Genomic DNA, 13,421 nt, shown 5'->3' with positions numbered 1-13,421 from the left:
AGCCGCTTCAGCTCGGGGAGGCCCAGGAAGGCGCCTGGCTGGACCGTGCTGATCAGGTTGTTCTTCAGGTCCCTGTGGGGAGACAGGCACAGCTCTGGGGTGTGTTTGGAGGAGTTTCATCTTCAGGAGACACAGCTCTGAGGGCACGAGCACACCCGTGCCACCCCTGCACCCATCTCCTCCATTGTTGGGGAAGATGGAACAGGAAAGCCTTATAAATATGATTGCCTGGCAAAAGATTTTGAGAATACAGAAACTATAAGTGAGATTGAAATGAAAGCAAGCTTTGAGATCCCTCAGTTACTGAACAACTGGAAAACAATGGTGTGGCTGGCTGAAGATGATCCCCTTTTGATGGAACAACACCCTCTGCTTGCAGACAGGCCCAAGGGTCAGAGCAGACCCTACAGCTTGGCAGGAGGGGCCCAAAGAGGAGTTTTTAGGGTTTAAAATGTAACACAGTGTGGTAATGTAATGATTCTTATAGGCTGTATGGAAATGCTGTAGGATTTGTATCTTGTACTGGATTGGTTAGTGAGAATCAGAATATTCAACACAGAAGAAGATTTATTGTATTGGAATGGGAACTTCACTCATCCTTTTTACTCTCTTACCCTCTCATCCTCTCTCCCTCTCTCTTCTCTCATTCCTGCTCTGAGCTGTGGCTGGCAGCTCCCAGCAGGGCCCTGCACCCAGGCCCTTTGCAATAGACCCCAAATTCCACCACCTGGCTGCAGAGATCTCTCGTCTCCGTCCATCCTGACCGTCCTACCCCCATTGCTCCTACACTCCATGGCCCCCCCAGGTGCTGCCCACCCCCTGCGAGGGCCTTTGAGCAGTTTTCCATTCCGTTTCTCTCTCGTTATCTCTCTGAGGGATGCAGGGAAGGAGCACCCGCTGCCCCTGGGTGCCCTGCGGGTGTCCCCGCACGCTGGCGCTGGCTGCTGGCACCAGCCCCGCATTGCTCCCGGAGCAGCCGCTTCCCGCCGGCTTATCTCGCGTGTGTGAGATAAGAGCACAGCCCCGGGCAGCTCCTTTGAGCAATGAGCTCGATTGCAGGCGCACATCTAATCAGGGGCTCGCCTGGCACACGCTCTGCCGGCAGAGTGGGCAGCACTGCTGGCATCGGCATTGGTGGCATCGTGGGCAGCCCTGGTGGCATCGGCCGCTCTGGGCACCCCTGGGACCCGGCAGCTTCTGCCGAGCACCGGCACTGTCCGGGAGAGGAAATGGGATCCATATGGAACCGTGTTTATATACAGCAGTCCCCGCGGAGCTCCTCGCTGGGTCTCTGCTGCTCTGCCCGCAGCGCTGGGGACAGCCCGTGAGCCACAGCCCCAAAGCGGGCTGGGGAGCGGGGACACCCCTCCAGCAGAGCCGGGGTGCGAGGGGGGAGGCGGAGACACGAGAGGGGCCCCTCGGCCAGAGGAGACGCAGCCGGGTCATCCCGACCCTCTCGGCTGATGCCAGAGCCCTGCCCAGCACGGCCGCCGCTCCCGGACGGACAGACAGCCGTCCTGGGCAGACAGGTGCGCACAGGTGAGCGCTGGTGCTGAAGGAACAGCTCCGCTCACCTGCACCGCCACCTGCACCAGCAGGAGTCCCCTTGCCGCAAACATCCCACAAACCCCCGTCCCGCAAACCCCATCCCGCAAACCCCATCCTGCAAACCCCATCCTTCAAATCCCCATCCCGCAAACCCCATCCCATAAACCCCATCCCGCAAACCCCATCCTTCAAATCCCCATCCCGCAAACCCCATCCTCAAACCCCACCCTGCAAACCCCATCCTACAAACCCCACCCTCAAATCCCCATCCTGCAAATCCCTACCCTGCAAACCCCATCCTGCAAATCCCCATCCTGCAAACCCCATCCTACAAACCCCATCCTTCAAATCCCCATCCTACAAATCCCATCCCCCAAACCCCATCCTGCAAACCCCATCCTACAAACCCCATCCCCCAAACCCCATCCTGCAAACCCCATCCTACAAATCCCTACCCTGCAAATCCCCGTCCTGCAAACCCCCTGGCCCCCGTCCTGCTGGGTTTCCCCGGGACTCCCACCCCCAGAGCCCCCCCAGCACACCCTGCCAGCCAAAACAACATCTCCAGTGACAAACCTGCGGCCCCTGGCTCGGCTCTGGGGGGTCCGGGTGCTGCAGGACCCCCAGCCGGGGATGGGACCCGCCGGGGACCGTGCTGGGCCCCAGGGTTTGCAGCCAGGCTGGCGCTCGGCCTTCCTCACTCCGGCACTTCCTCCCGCGGGCCGGGGCTGCTGCTGCTGCTGCTGCTGATTTCCGATCAGGCTCCTCTTTTCCCTGCTCTGCGCCTTTGCCTTTGCATTTCCTGCTGTCCCGAGCCCCCTCCTCCTCCTCCTCCCCAGCAGCGGCTCAGTGCCACGTGTGCACGGGGACACCACACGTGCATGGGGACCCCAATCACCACCACGAGGGCACAGAGACCCCCTCTGCAGCAACCCCCGGCCCCAAGGAGCCGAAGCACCCTGATTCACTGCCTGGAGTGAGCCCACAGCTCCCTGCGCGCCCACGGCAGCCCAGCACAGACAGACGGATGGACGGACAGAGCCCGTCCTTGTCCCTGCTGGCACCCACCGAGCCCCCTGGCATCCCCCCAGGGCCGTTCCCAAGCGGGGCTCTGCTAATGAGCCGCCGCATACCGTCCCCGCTCAGATTCATTAATCTCATTACGCCGCTACAAATCACCGCAGATGCCAAGCCGGGGGGAGGCGGTGGGTGGGGGCACCCCTGACATGCAGGGAATGGGGTTCTCCCCGCTCTGCTGCGACCCCAAAGCCCCCACGGTGCGTGCCAGGGTGGGCAGGGGCCTTGCCAGCGCCAGGATGGGAGGAGAGGGGCCCCGCAGCCCCCAGCACGGGCTCTCCATGGGGCACGGCCCCGAAGCGACCCCATGAGAGCAATTATGGCTCCTGTCGAGGGCAATCAGGCGCGGCGGGGCTGGGGGAGCGCTGCCCGCCCGCCCCGGGCCCCCTCTGACCCCGTGCGAGCAGGGGGTGACCTGGGGCAGCTGCTCTCCCAGGACATGGAGACCTTTAGGGGTGTGCAGAGCCCTGCTCCTCCCTGGGCCAGCTGAGACCCTCCAGGACATGGAGAGCTTTAGGGGGACCCCAGACTCATGGGGGTGCAGAGCCCTGCTCCTCTCTGGGGGTTTGCAGGACAGGAGTTTGTGGCAAGGGGACTCCTGTTGGTGCAGCTGAGACCTTCCAGGACATGGATACCTTTAGGGGCACCCCAGACTCATGGGGGTGCAGAGCCCAGCTCATCTCCAGGTGTCCCCCTTGGCTGCTCCTTCCCGTGTCCCATGAGAGTGCAGTGCCTGGGGCAGCTGCTCTCCCAGGACATGGAGAGCTTTAGGGGTACCCCAGGCTCACAGGGGGTGCAGAGCCCTGCTCCTCCCTGGGGCAGCTGAGACCCTCCAGGACATGGAGACCTTTAGGGGGTGCAGAGCCCCGCTCCTCCCCAGGTGTCCCCCCTGGCTGCTCCTTCCCGTGTCCCACGAGGGTGCAGTGCCCGGAGCAGGAGGTGACCCCACACCCTGAGCCCTGCTGGGGAGGGCTCTGCTCCGTGGGATGGTGTCCCCAAGGTGAGTGTTCTTCGCTCAGCCCCGTGGGGGTTTCCAGGGGAGCTCACAGGGCTCAGGAATGTGTGAGACCCTCTGAGGGCCACGGCGGGGAACAAAACGCCCTCAGTGCCGGTCCCCGCGCCTGCATACCTACAGATCAAACCCATATGGGGGCCATAAATCTCCCCTTCTCGCAGCTCCCTCCATAGAGATGCCTTTCATGGAGAGATAAGAAAGTTGACTTTGTTCGGGGGGACAATGTCTCTTTTCATACCCCGCGATGCCCGGGGGTGCCAGGGGCAAATTCTGCGCTGCAGGGCTGCTCCTGCTGCAGCACATCGGGGGCACAACACGAGTGATGGTGCTCCCACCCACCCTGGACGCCCCCCAGTGCCCCCACCCTCCTGCCCCAGCCCCACTCACAGCTTCTCCAGAGCCCGCAGCCCGAAGAAGGAGCCGTTCTCCAGCACCGTGATCTTGTTGTTGCTCAGCAGCCTGTGGGGAGAGCAGAGGGAGAGGGGCAGCCCCGTCACCTCACCTGCCACAGCCCCCCAGCAGTGCCCAGGAGCTGGCAGGAGCAAGGACAGACAGACAGACACCCACAGGCCTGGTTGTGCCACTGCGGTGGCAGCCACAGAGGTGTCCCCTGCAGGGTCAGGTGGGACCAGGGAATGCAGCGGGGATGCAGGAGCGGTGCTGGGATGCTCTGTGTGCTCCTCACGCCACGGACACACAGACTGACTGCCACAGACACACGGACTGACTGCCACGGACACACGGACTGACTGCCACGGACACACGGACTGACTGCCACGGACACACGGACTGACTGCCACGGACACACGGACTGACTGCCAGGGACACACAGACTGACTGCCAGGGACACACGGACTGACTGCCACAGACACACGGACTGACTGCCAGGGAGCACCTGGACTGACTGCCAGGGACACATGGACTGACTGCCACAGACACACGGACTGACTGCCAGGGACACACGGACTGACTGCCACGGACACACGGACTGACTGCCAGGGACACACGGACTGACTGCCACGGACACATGGACTGACTGCCAGGGACACACAGACTGACTGCCATGGAGCACCTGGACTGACTGCCACGGAGCACCTGGACTGACTGCCACGGACACATGGACTGACTGCCACAGACACACGGACTGACTGCCACGGACACACGGACTGACTGCCATGGACACACGGACTGACTGCCACGGACACACGGACTGACTGCCATGGACACACGGACTGACTGCCAGGGACACACGGACTGACTGCCACGGGATCCCTGTGCTGCCCCTGGGCATCACCTTGGTGCCAGGAGTTACTGGGGCAGGATGTGACCCCCACCCCAGCACCAAGGGGGCACCTGAAGCTGCAAGGGCCCCCCAGCTCCTGCTGTTCATCCCAGGAGCCTCCCAGCAGTGAGATTTCACCCCAAAACAAACAGCTTTGCCCTCCAAAGGGCCCCTTGCGGAGTGACGGGAATGGACGGAGGGCACCAGCACGCGGACATTCAGCCAGGAGCTCATTAAAGCTCATTAGCCCAATTAGCAGAGCCAGACGCGGCCCTCGGGGACCAGCGGAACTCCCGGGCGGGCACCGGCGACGCCAAAGCGACCCCGAGCCGGGGCGGGGGCGGGCGGCAGCGGGGCCGGGAGGGCATCCTGGAGGCCTGGCCGGGGGAGCCGCTGCAGAAAGGGCTCATTGAGGGCCGGCCCGGGGCTGTTTACACACGGGCGGGCCCGGCTCAATGGGCGCTGTGTGCTCCGCCCGGGCCCTCCGGACGCGCTGCCCGCGGGGCTCGGGGCAGGACCGGCACCGGCACCGGCACCGAGCGGGACCCGCAGCCCCCCGCAGGCTGGGTGGGAGGGCGGGCAGGGAAGGGAAGGGAAGGGCCGGGGTCTGGCAGCGCTGCCCCCGCATCCTGTGCTAATGAGGAGCCGCCACCGGGCACCGGCGCGTCCGCGGGGCCCCGGAGCGGCCGGCGGGGAGCGGAAACGTCCGGCGGCCCCGGCGGCTGCAAATTGCTTCCACACGCCACGGCAGGGCCGTGCCGGGCCCTTCCTCCCCGCCGGGACCACTCTGTGCCGGGGCTCGGCTCTGCCCAGGGCAGGGACAGCTTCCCGGGCTGTTCCCATCGCTGCTGGCACGGCCCCTTCAGCCGCGGCGCGCCCCAATTTCCCTCCACGGCATCGGTGGGGGGATTTGCTCAAGGCCGAGCTGTCCCCGAGAGGTTTTCATTCCAGGGGCAGGAGGTTTCACAACCGAGGGCACGGACTGTGCCGGGGCTGCAGAACCGGAGCCGCGGACCCGCAGCCTTCAGCCGAGCCCGGGGAGGCTCGCTCAGAGCCCCGGGACCATCTGCACCTCTGCCACAACACCACAACTCTGCCTTAAAACATTTCCAGCAGGATGGGCTGCTCCTGGTATCTGCAGCCCCAGCCGGGGCTGCATCCGCGGCCGTGGGGGCAGAACCGGAGCCCCGGAGCCGCAGCCCTCGGCCGAGCTTGGGGAGGCTCCCTGAGACCCCCGGGACCATCTGCACCTCTGCCACCACACCACAACTCCCTCCTTTAAAGATTTCCAGCAGGTTTTGCAGCCCCTGGCATCTGCAGCTCACACGGGGCTGCAGCCGCGGCCGTGGGGGCAGAACCGGAGCTCCGGAGCCGTCCCGGAGCCGCAGCCCTGGGAGGCTCCCTGAGACCCCCGGGACCATCTGCACCTCTGCCACAACACCACAGCTCCCTCCTAAAAACATTTCCAGCAGGATGGGCCGCTCCTGGCATCTACAGCCCGACACGGTGGCAGAACCGGAGCCCCGGACCCACCCCAGACCCGCAGCCCAGGGAGGATCGCTCAGACCCCCGGGATCATCTGCACCTCTGCCACAACACCACAACTCCCTCCTTTAAAGATTTCCAGCAGGATTTGCAGCCCCTGGTATCTGCAGCCCGACCCGGAGCTGCAGAGCCACCCCCGGAGCCCCTCCAGGAAAAGGCTGGGACTCCCTCACAGCTCAGGGCACTCTGAGCTGCAGGTGCTGCCCAGGAGCAGAGATCCTTGACTAAAAAAGGAGGCCTTGGCACAAAAAGGCTGTGCTGACAGTGATGGTTTGCCCAAAATTTCCCCCCCCACAGTAAAATTTTTCCTCTTTTCTTCCCCGTCCCACAGCAGCCATCTGGGTCGCACTCCCCAGTCACAACCCACATCCTCCAACACGGGTTTGTTTTGTTTTCTCCAGTTTCATGGAGATTATGTTCCAAATTGTTTTCTGTTTGGGTTTTTTAGGGATTTTTTTGTTGGTTTTTTTTTCCCCCCAGGAAGTTCTCATCAGGCTCCACAGCACTTTCCATTCCCACATGTCCACAGGCAGCAGAGCTGTGTGTGGGTCCTTGGCACTGTCCCCTTACAGGATATTAACTGAGAACCTCCAAAATTAACTGAGAACCTCCAAATATTAACTAAGAACCTCCAAAAATTATCTGAGACCCCCAAAATATTAACTGAGAACCCCCCAAAATTATCTGAGAACTCCCAAAATATTAACCGAGAACCTCCAAATATTAACTGAGAACCCCCAAATATTAACTGAGAACCCCCCAAAATTAACGGAGACCCTCCAAATATTAACTGAGAACCTCCAAATATTAACTGAGAACCTCTAAATAATAACTGAGAACTCCACAAAATTAACTGAGAACCCCCAAAAATTATCTGAGAACTCCAAAAATTAACTAAGAACCTCCAAAATATTAACTGAGAACCTCCAAATATTAACTGAGAACCCCCAAATATTAACTGAGAACCCCAAATATTAACTGAGAACCCCCCCAAAATTAACTGAGAACCCCCAAATATTAAGAACCACCAAAAATTAACTGAGAACCCCCCAAAATTAACTGATAACCCCCCAAATATTAAATGACAACCCCCCAAAATTATCTGAGAACTCCCAAAATTAACTGAGAACCCCCAAATATTAACTGAGAACCCCAAAAAATTAACTGCCCCCGGGTAGTCCTGGAGGGAGGGATGGGGATCCCTCTGACCCCCAGGCATCGCTGCACTCCAGAACCTTCCCTTCTCCTTCGGGAACGGCTCCTTCGCCCTGCCCGGAGCCCCGGGACCCTCCTGAGTCCCCTCCTGCCGGGGACAGCCCCGCCACGGGGACAATAATCGGCGAATTGAGCGGCGGCGGCTGGAAATGTCCCTCTGGACAATGCGGGGATTAAGGGCTGGAGTCAAACGGGAACGATGGGGGATGGCGGGGGAGCCCCAAGGAGCATCCTCCCATCCCGGGCATGCAGGCTTGAACACACCTGCAACGTGAATAAACGCGAAAGGCAGAAACTCCTGAGGACGTGGTTTAATGGTGAACATGGATTAATGGCTGGACTCAATGATCTTTTTTTAGAGGTCTTTTCCAACCTCAATGGTTCTGCAATTCTGAACAAAAAGGATCCTGAGTTTTAACGTGGCTCTAATGTTCCCCTATCCCGCAGCATCCCTTGGGGGCCTCGGAGCCCTCGAGGCTGCCGGCAGAAAGATACGGATCCCTTCTTCTCCTCCTCCTCCTCTTTTTTCATCTCAAAAAAGAGGAGCCAAAAGCGAAAAAAAAAAACAAACAAAAAACCAACCCAACCAAGATTGTTTTTTCAAGCGTGCTGGAATCCACTTGGATAAATAACAGCTCCAGAAACTTGGGCTGCTGAAACAATAAACTTCCTCTGGACCCAACCAAAAAAGGACTCGGGGATTCGGTGGCTCCCAAGGCCGGGCTGGGGGGGCAGCGGCGATGCTGGGGGGCCGCGCTGGGGGCGGGGACCGGCCCGGCCCCGCTCTCCGAGCCCGCTAATTCAAAGCAGATGCCGGCAGCGGCAGATACGGCGCGGGCTGCGCCCCGAGCGCGGCTCTGCTGCTCTGCTGCTCTGCCCCGGGGATTTCGGGAAGGGAAAAAAGGGGCCCCGGGGCTGCTCAGAGCTGCTGGAGGCTCCGCCAGTGAGAAAGGCGCTGGGGGAGGCAGGATCAGAGCGCGGGGGGCGCGCAGCAACCTGGAGGGACCCCAGGGGATCCCAGGGGGGCTCTGCAGCGTCCCAGAGGGGGGCTCAATATCCCGGGGGGGACCCACATTGCAGCAAGTAGCCCACAGCCCCCAGAGGGAACCCCAGAGCCCCCAGAGGGACCCCAGAGCCCCCAGAGGGACCCCAGAGCATCCTAGAGGGAACCTTGGATCCCAGAGGGGACCCCACAGCTCCCAGAAGGGACCCCAGAGCCCCCAGAGGGGACCTTGGATCCCAGAGGGAATCCCACAGCCACCAGAGGGGACCCTACAGCATCCCAGAGGGAACCTTGTATCCCAGAGGGGACCCCAGAGCATCCCAGAGGGACCCCATGGAATCCCAGGGGGGCTCTGCAGCATCCCAGAGGGGCCCTCAACATCTCGGGGGGGACCCACATTGCAGCAAGGAGCCCACAGCCCCCAGTGGAACCTTGCATCCCAGAAGGGACCCCACAGCCCCCAGAGGGGACCCCACATCTTCCAACCCTGCGCGGCTGGAGAAGCCCAGCCCTGGGGGATCCACCCCCTCCCTGCTTTGTTTGGGTGCTCGGGGGTTCTTCCCCTCCCTGTGCCGTGCCCGGGCGTTTCCTGCAGCCTCACGTCACTCCGGGCTATTTCGGATGGTGACAATTATTGTTCCAAGCCTCGGCTTTTGTTAGCACAGGAAAAAGAAGCCCCGGAGAGAGGGCGAAGCCTCCCGAGCCAGCCTGGGCTGGGATGCTCAGGGCAGCACCACGACCTGCAGCCCCTGCGAAACCCAACCCTGATGGAGCTGCAGCCCGATAAACGACAAATAAAAAGCTGAAGAAGGCTTGAGAAAGAAACCAGCTGCAGGGCCCAGGATGGAGCAGCCTTGGAGCAGGGAGTTCAAGTAGAACTGGAAATTGGTCATAAGTCAAAGCCCTCTATTCCCTGCAGACAATCTGTAATTTCAGTGCAATCAAGCTGTGCACATAAATGAGGCCTGCGCTGGGATTCCACATCTGGAAGAGGTTTGGGCTCCCGCCCGTGTGACAGCGGGGCTGGCCCAGCCTCCCCAGCCCTCGTTAGGGATGTGGCGCTTTTTCCGTGGGGCGATTAGCACGGGCTCAGCTGGGGGCGATTAAATCTCCTTAATCCCTGTCTGCAGCACCCCTGCACCTCACAGCCCCAGAGGTGCCCAATCCCCCTGTCCTAGCTGGAGCAGGATGTGGGGCTGCCAACACAGCCAGGTGACAGAGCGGGGTGACAAAGCACCAAGGCTGGCACCCCTCCTTCGTCCCTCGCTGCAGGGAGCTGGGCACAGGAACAACCTGGCTATAAACTGGGCTGGGTGTTGGAGAGCACACACAGAGAAACCTCACTGGGGCTGCAGGGGATGTGTGAGCATCACCCCCTCCCCAGGGCCAAGGGAACCTTGCATCCCAGAGGGAACCCCACAGCATCCCAGAGGGAACCTTGCATCCCAGAGGGAACCCCACAGCATCCCAGAGGGAACCCCACAGCATCCCAGAGGGGACCCCACAGCATCCCAGAGGGAACCCCACAGCATCCCAGAGGGGACCCCACAGCCTTCCCTGCAGATCCCTGCGAGGGGACAAGGGCAGAGGAGCCACAGCTCGGCTCAGCAGCCATCCCTGGGACACCGGGGCCATGCTGAGCCCAGCAGTGGCTGCAGGGCAGGTCCCTGGGCCCACAGGCATCTCCCACTCTCTGTCCTTGGTGCCCCAGCCCTGCCCTGCCCCTCCAGGGCGCGATTCTCAGCGCTTGGGGTAAACGCGCTGCAGCTGCAGCACGGGCTGATAATTAAAGATAAATAAAGAGAGAATGTGGGAAAAGCCAAATGAGAGGCAGGACCAGGGATCCACAGGGTGACAGACATCCTGCAGCCCCCCAAGCCTCTCTGGCTGTCTGTCTGTCCCCAGGCTGGACTGCTGGACCCGGGCAGGGCCAGCGTTCCCTCCCGCCTGGCGGCTGCGGGGAAGATCCTCCCCCGTGCTGAGCGCTGCTGGCTCCAGGCTGGGCCGGATGAGAGCTGGAACTCGGCTCTGCTTTGAAGTGTCACTGCCCCAAACACATTTCCTGCAGCAGGGGCAACAGCACTGCTGAGAACCCTGGGGACAGAGGGGACCTGGAACCCTGGGGACAGAGGGAGACCTGAGAACCCTGGGGACAGAGGGGACCCTGAACCCTGGGGACAGAGGGGACCCTGAACCCTGGGGACAGAGGAGACCTGGAACCCTGGGGACAGAGGGGACACGAGCACCCTGGGGACAGAGGGGACCTGGAACCCTGGGGACAGAGGAGACCTGGAACCCTGGGGACAGAGGAGACCTGGAACCCTGGGGACAGAGGGGATCTGGAACCATGGGGGACAGAGGAGACCTGAGAACCCTGGGGACAGAAGAGACCTGGAACCCTGGGGACAGAGGGGACACGAGCACCCTGGGGACAGAGGGGACCTGGCACAGACAGGACCTGGCACCCTGGAGGACACATAGGAGCCCTGCTCACACCCAGCTCATCCTCAGAATTCAAGATTTGTGTCACTGCCCCAAAGACATTTCCTGCAGCAGGGGCAACAGCAGTGCTGAGGACCCTGGGGGACAGAGGGGATCTGGAGCCCTGGGGACAGAGGGGACCTGGCACAGACAGGACCTGGCACCCTGGAGCACACACAGGAGCCCTGCTCACACCCAGCTCATCCTCAGAATTCCACATTTGGCTGTCCCCAGCAGGATGTCCCCAAGGCACGTGCAGCCCTTGCCACATGCCTGGGCCCCTCCACTCCCTGCCCGCACCCCAGTGGCTCCAGGAGACGCTCCCAAAGTCGGAGCCTCTGGTTTTGATTGTTCCATCTGGAAAGGGTTTGGAATAAATCATGTTTACTGCACGAGAGCAGAGCCAGGGTCACCGCATATTTGTAGGTTTCTGCCTACGCCTGTAGGTTTCATGTCACGTTTTAGTGGGATCGTGTAATGCCCTAATGCTTCTGCACGGTCATCGCAGCCCCTCCAAGGGAGCCAGCACAGCTCAGCACAGGCAGCACAAGCTCCTGCCCTGCTGGGAACAGCTGGGCAGGCACTGGAGCAGGCCTGGGATGTGGCAGGGGATGATTTCCCCAAACACGAACCGACAAAGGACTGAACGTCCCCACGAGTGTTTGAGAGGGGCTGACCCACAAGGAAGGGCCCTAAGAGGAAAGACATGAAGAGCAAAGCTCCCAAGTGGGATGGAGAGCCCAGCTGTCACCTGGCTGAGCCCCTCCAGTGTCCCCCAGCACGGGAAGCCCCAGACACCCATCAGTGCTGCTCTTCTGGGACAACTGATGCTTTTGGCGTGGCTGTTGCACTCAGGCCCTGCTCACGGCACCATCTGTGACTCTGGTGCCTTCACAGCCACACTCCAATGGGGACAGCGGTGCCACTGGGGTCACCTTCACTGCCACCATCACCCCAAAGCAGCGAGCAGCACCCGAGAAACCACAGCAATGGCAACACAGCCCATGGGTTCGGGCAGGTGAGGCAGCCCCCAGACCCAGCTCTGTCCCACCCACCCCAGCCCCAGGCAGGAGGGCAAGGTGGGAGCCTGAGCAGGCAGCACAGCCACCCTGAGGGGCTCTGGGGAAAAGCCACGCTCCCCACAGCTGCAGAGCTGCCAGCCCAGCCTCCAATCCAGATTTTAATTCAAACATCTCCTCTGGAGTTATAAATAAACCCTGCAGCGAGCAGCACACGGCTGCCAGCTCCAGCCGAACCCCAACCCCCGGCACGGAGAGGAGCCTTAAGGGATCGAGCGGCAGCGTCAGAACCTCCGCACCAACCCCAAAGCCATTAACCGCTCCTGATGGCCTCTCAGTAAATATTTCCAGGGACTTTCAAACAAAAACATGTTCCCCAGCACGCAGAACGCTGCGGAGGGAGAAGGAGCCCGTTTCCTGCATTTCCACATCAGCAGCGCAGAGCCGCGACACCCCTTTATCGCGATATAAACCAAGCCATGCAGCACCGAGCGACTCTTTATCGCGATTTAAACCAAGCCATGCAGCACCGAGCGACCCTTTATCGCGATTTAAACCAAGCCATGCAGCACCGAGCGACCCTTTATCGCGATTTAAACCAAGCCATTCAGCACCGAGCGACCCTTCCGCGGCTGCACTGAGAGGAAAAAGGAATTTCACTGCGCTCCGCACCCCGCGGGGCTTCACGCCCATCCCCGAGTCCCCGCAGCATCTGCCGGGCACGGGGCGATGCGGGAGCTCCCGCACGGAGAGGGCTCAGCGCCAGCCACGCGTGGGCTCTGCTCTCGTCCCGTTCGGGATGGCCCGGGGCAGCGGGGAGACGCCCGGGGGAAATTCCCGGGGGCAGGGGTGGATGCCCGAGGGAGATGCCCCGGGGAGGTGCCCAGGGGTGATGCCGGTGCCAGGGGGGGATGCCCGAGGGAGATGCCCGGGGGTGATGCCGGTGCCAGGGGGGGATGCCCGGCCGCTGCCGCTCGCGGTACTCACAGCGTGACGGTGCCCTCGGGCAGCAGGCGCGGCTCGGGCGGCGCGGGGAGCCCCCCTCCGCTGCAGACCACCCTCCTCCGGGGCGCTCCGGGGCCGCCGCCCGCCTTGGCCCGTTCGGCCGCGCACTTACAGCCCAGGCTGAGCGCGGGGCAGCTCCGAGCAGCGGCCCCGGGGCCGCTCAGCGCCGCCGCCAGCAGCACCAACGCCGCCGCTCGCCGCATGGCCCCGGCCCCGGGCCACGGCTCCGGG

At 61.9% G+C, this 13,421-nt stretch overlaps 1 protein-coding gene across 1 annotated transcript in view; it reads right to left on the bottom strand.

Moving 5' to 3' along the window:
* Positions 1-13,421, bottom strand: part of ADGRA2 (adhesion G protein-coupled receptor A2) — a 23,125-nt gene extending 9,704 nt beyond the window's left edge. Inside the window, 3 exon segments of the mRNA XM_030964354.1 lie at positions 1-72; positions 4,028-4,099; positions 13,173-13,421. Coding sequence (XP_030820214.1) covers positions 1-72; positions 4,028-4,099; positions 13,173-13,393 — 365 coding nt within the window. The 5' untranslated portion in view covers positions 13,394-13,421.

The sequence above is a fragment of the Camarhynchus parvulus genome, chromosome 22 (assembly GCF_901933205.1).
Source record: "Camarhynchus parvulus chromosome 22, STF_HiC, whole genome shotgun sequence".
NCBI lineage: Eukaryota > Metazoa > Chordata > Aves > Passeriformes > Thraupidae > Camarhynchus > Camarhynchus parvulus.
The sequence above is the reverse complement of the archived record's forward strand: the minus strand, read 5'-3'. Positions and strand labels throughout refer to the sequence as shown.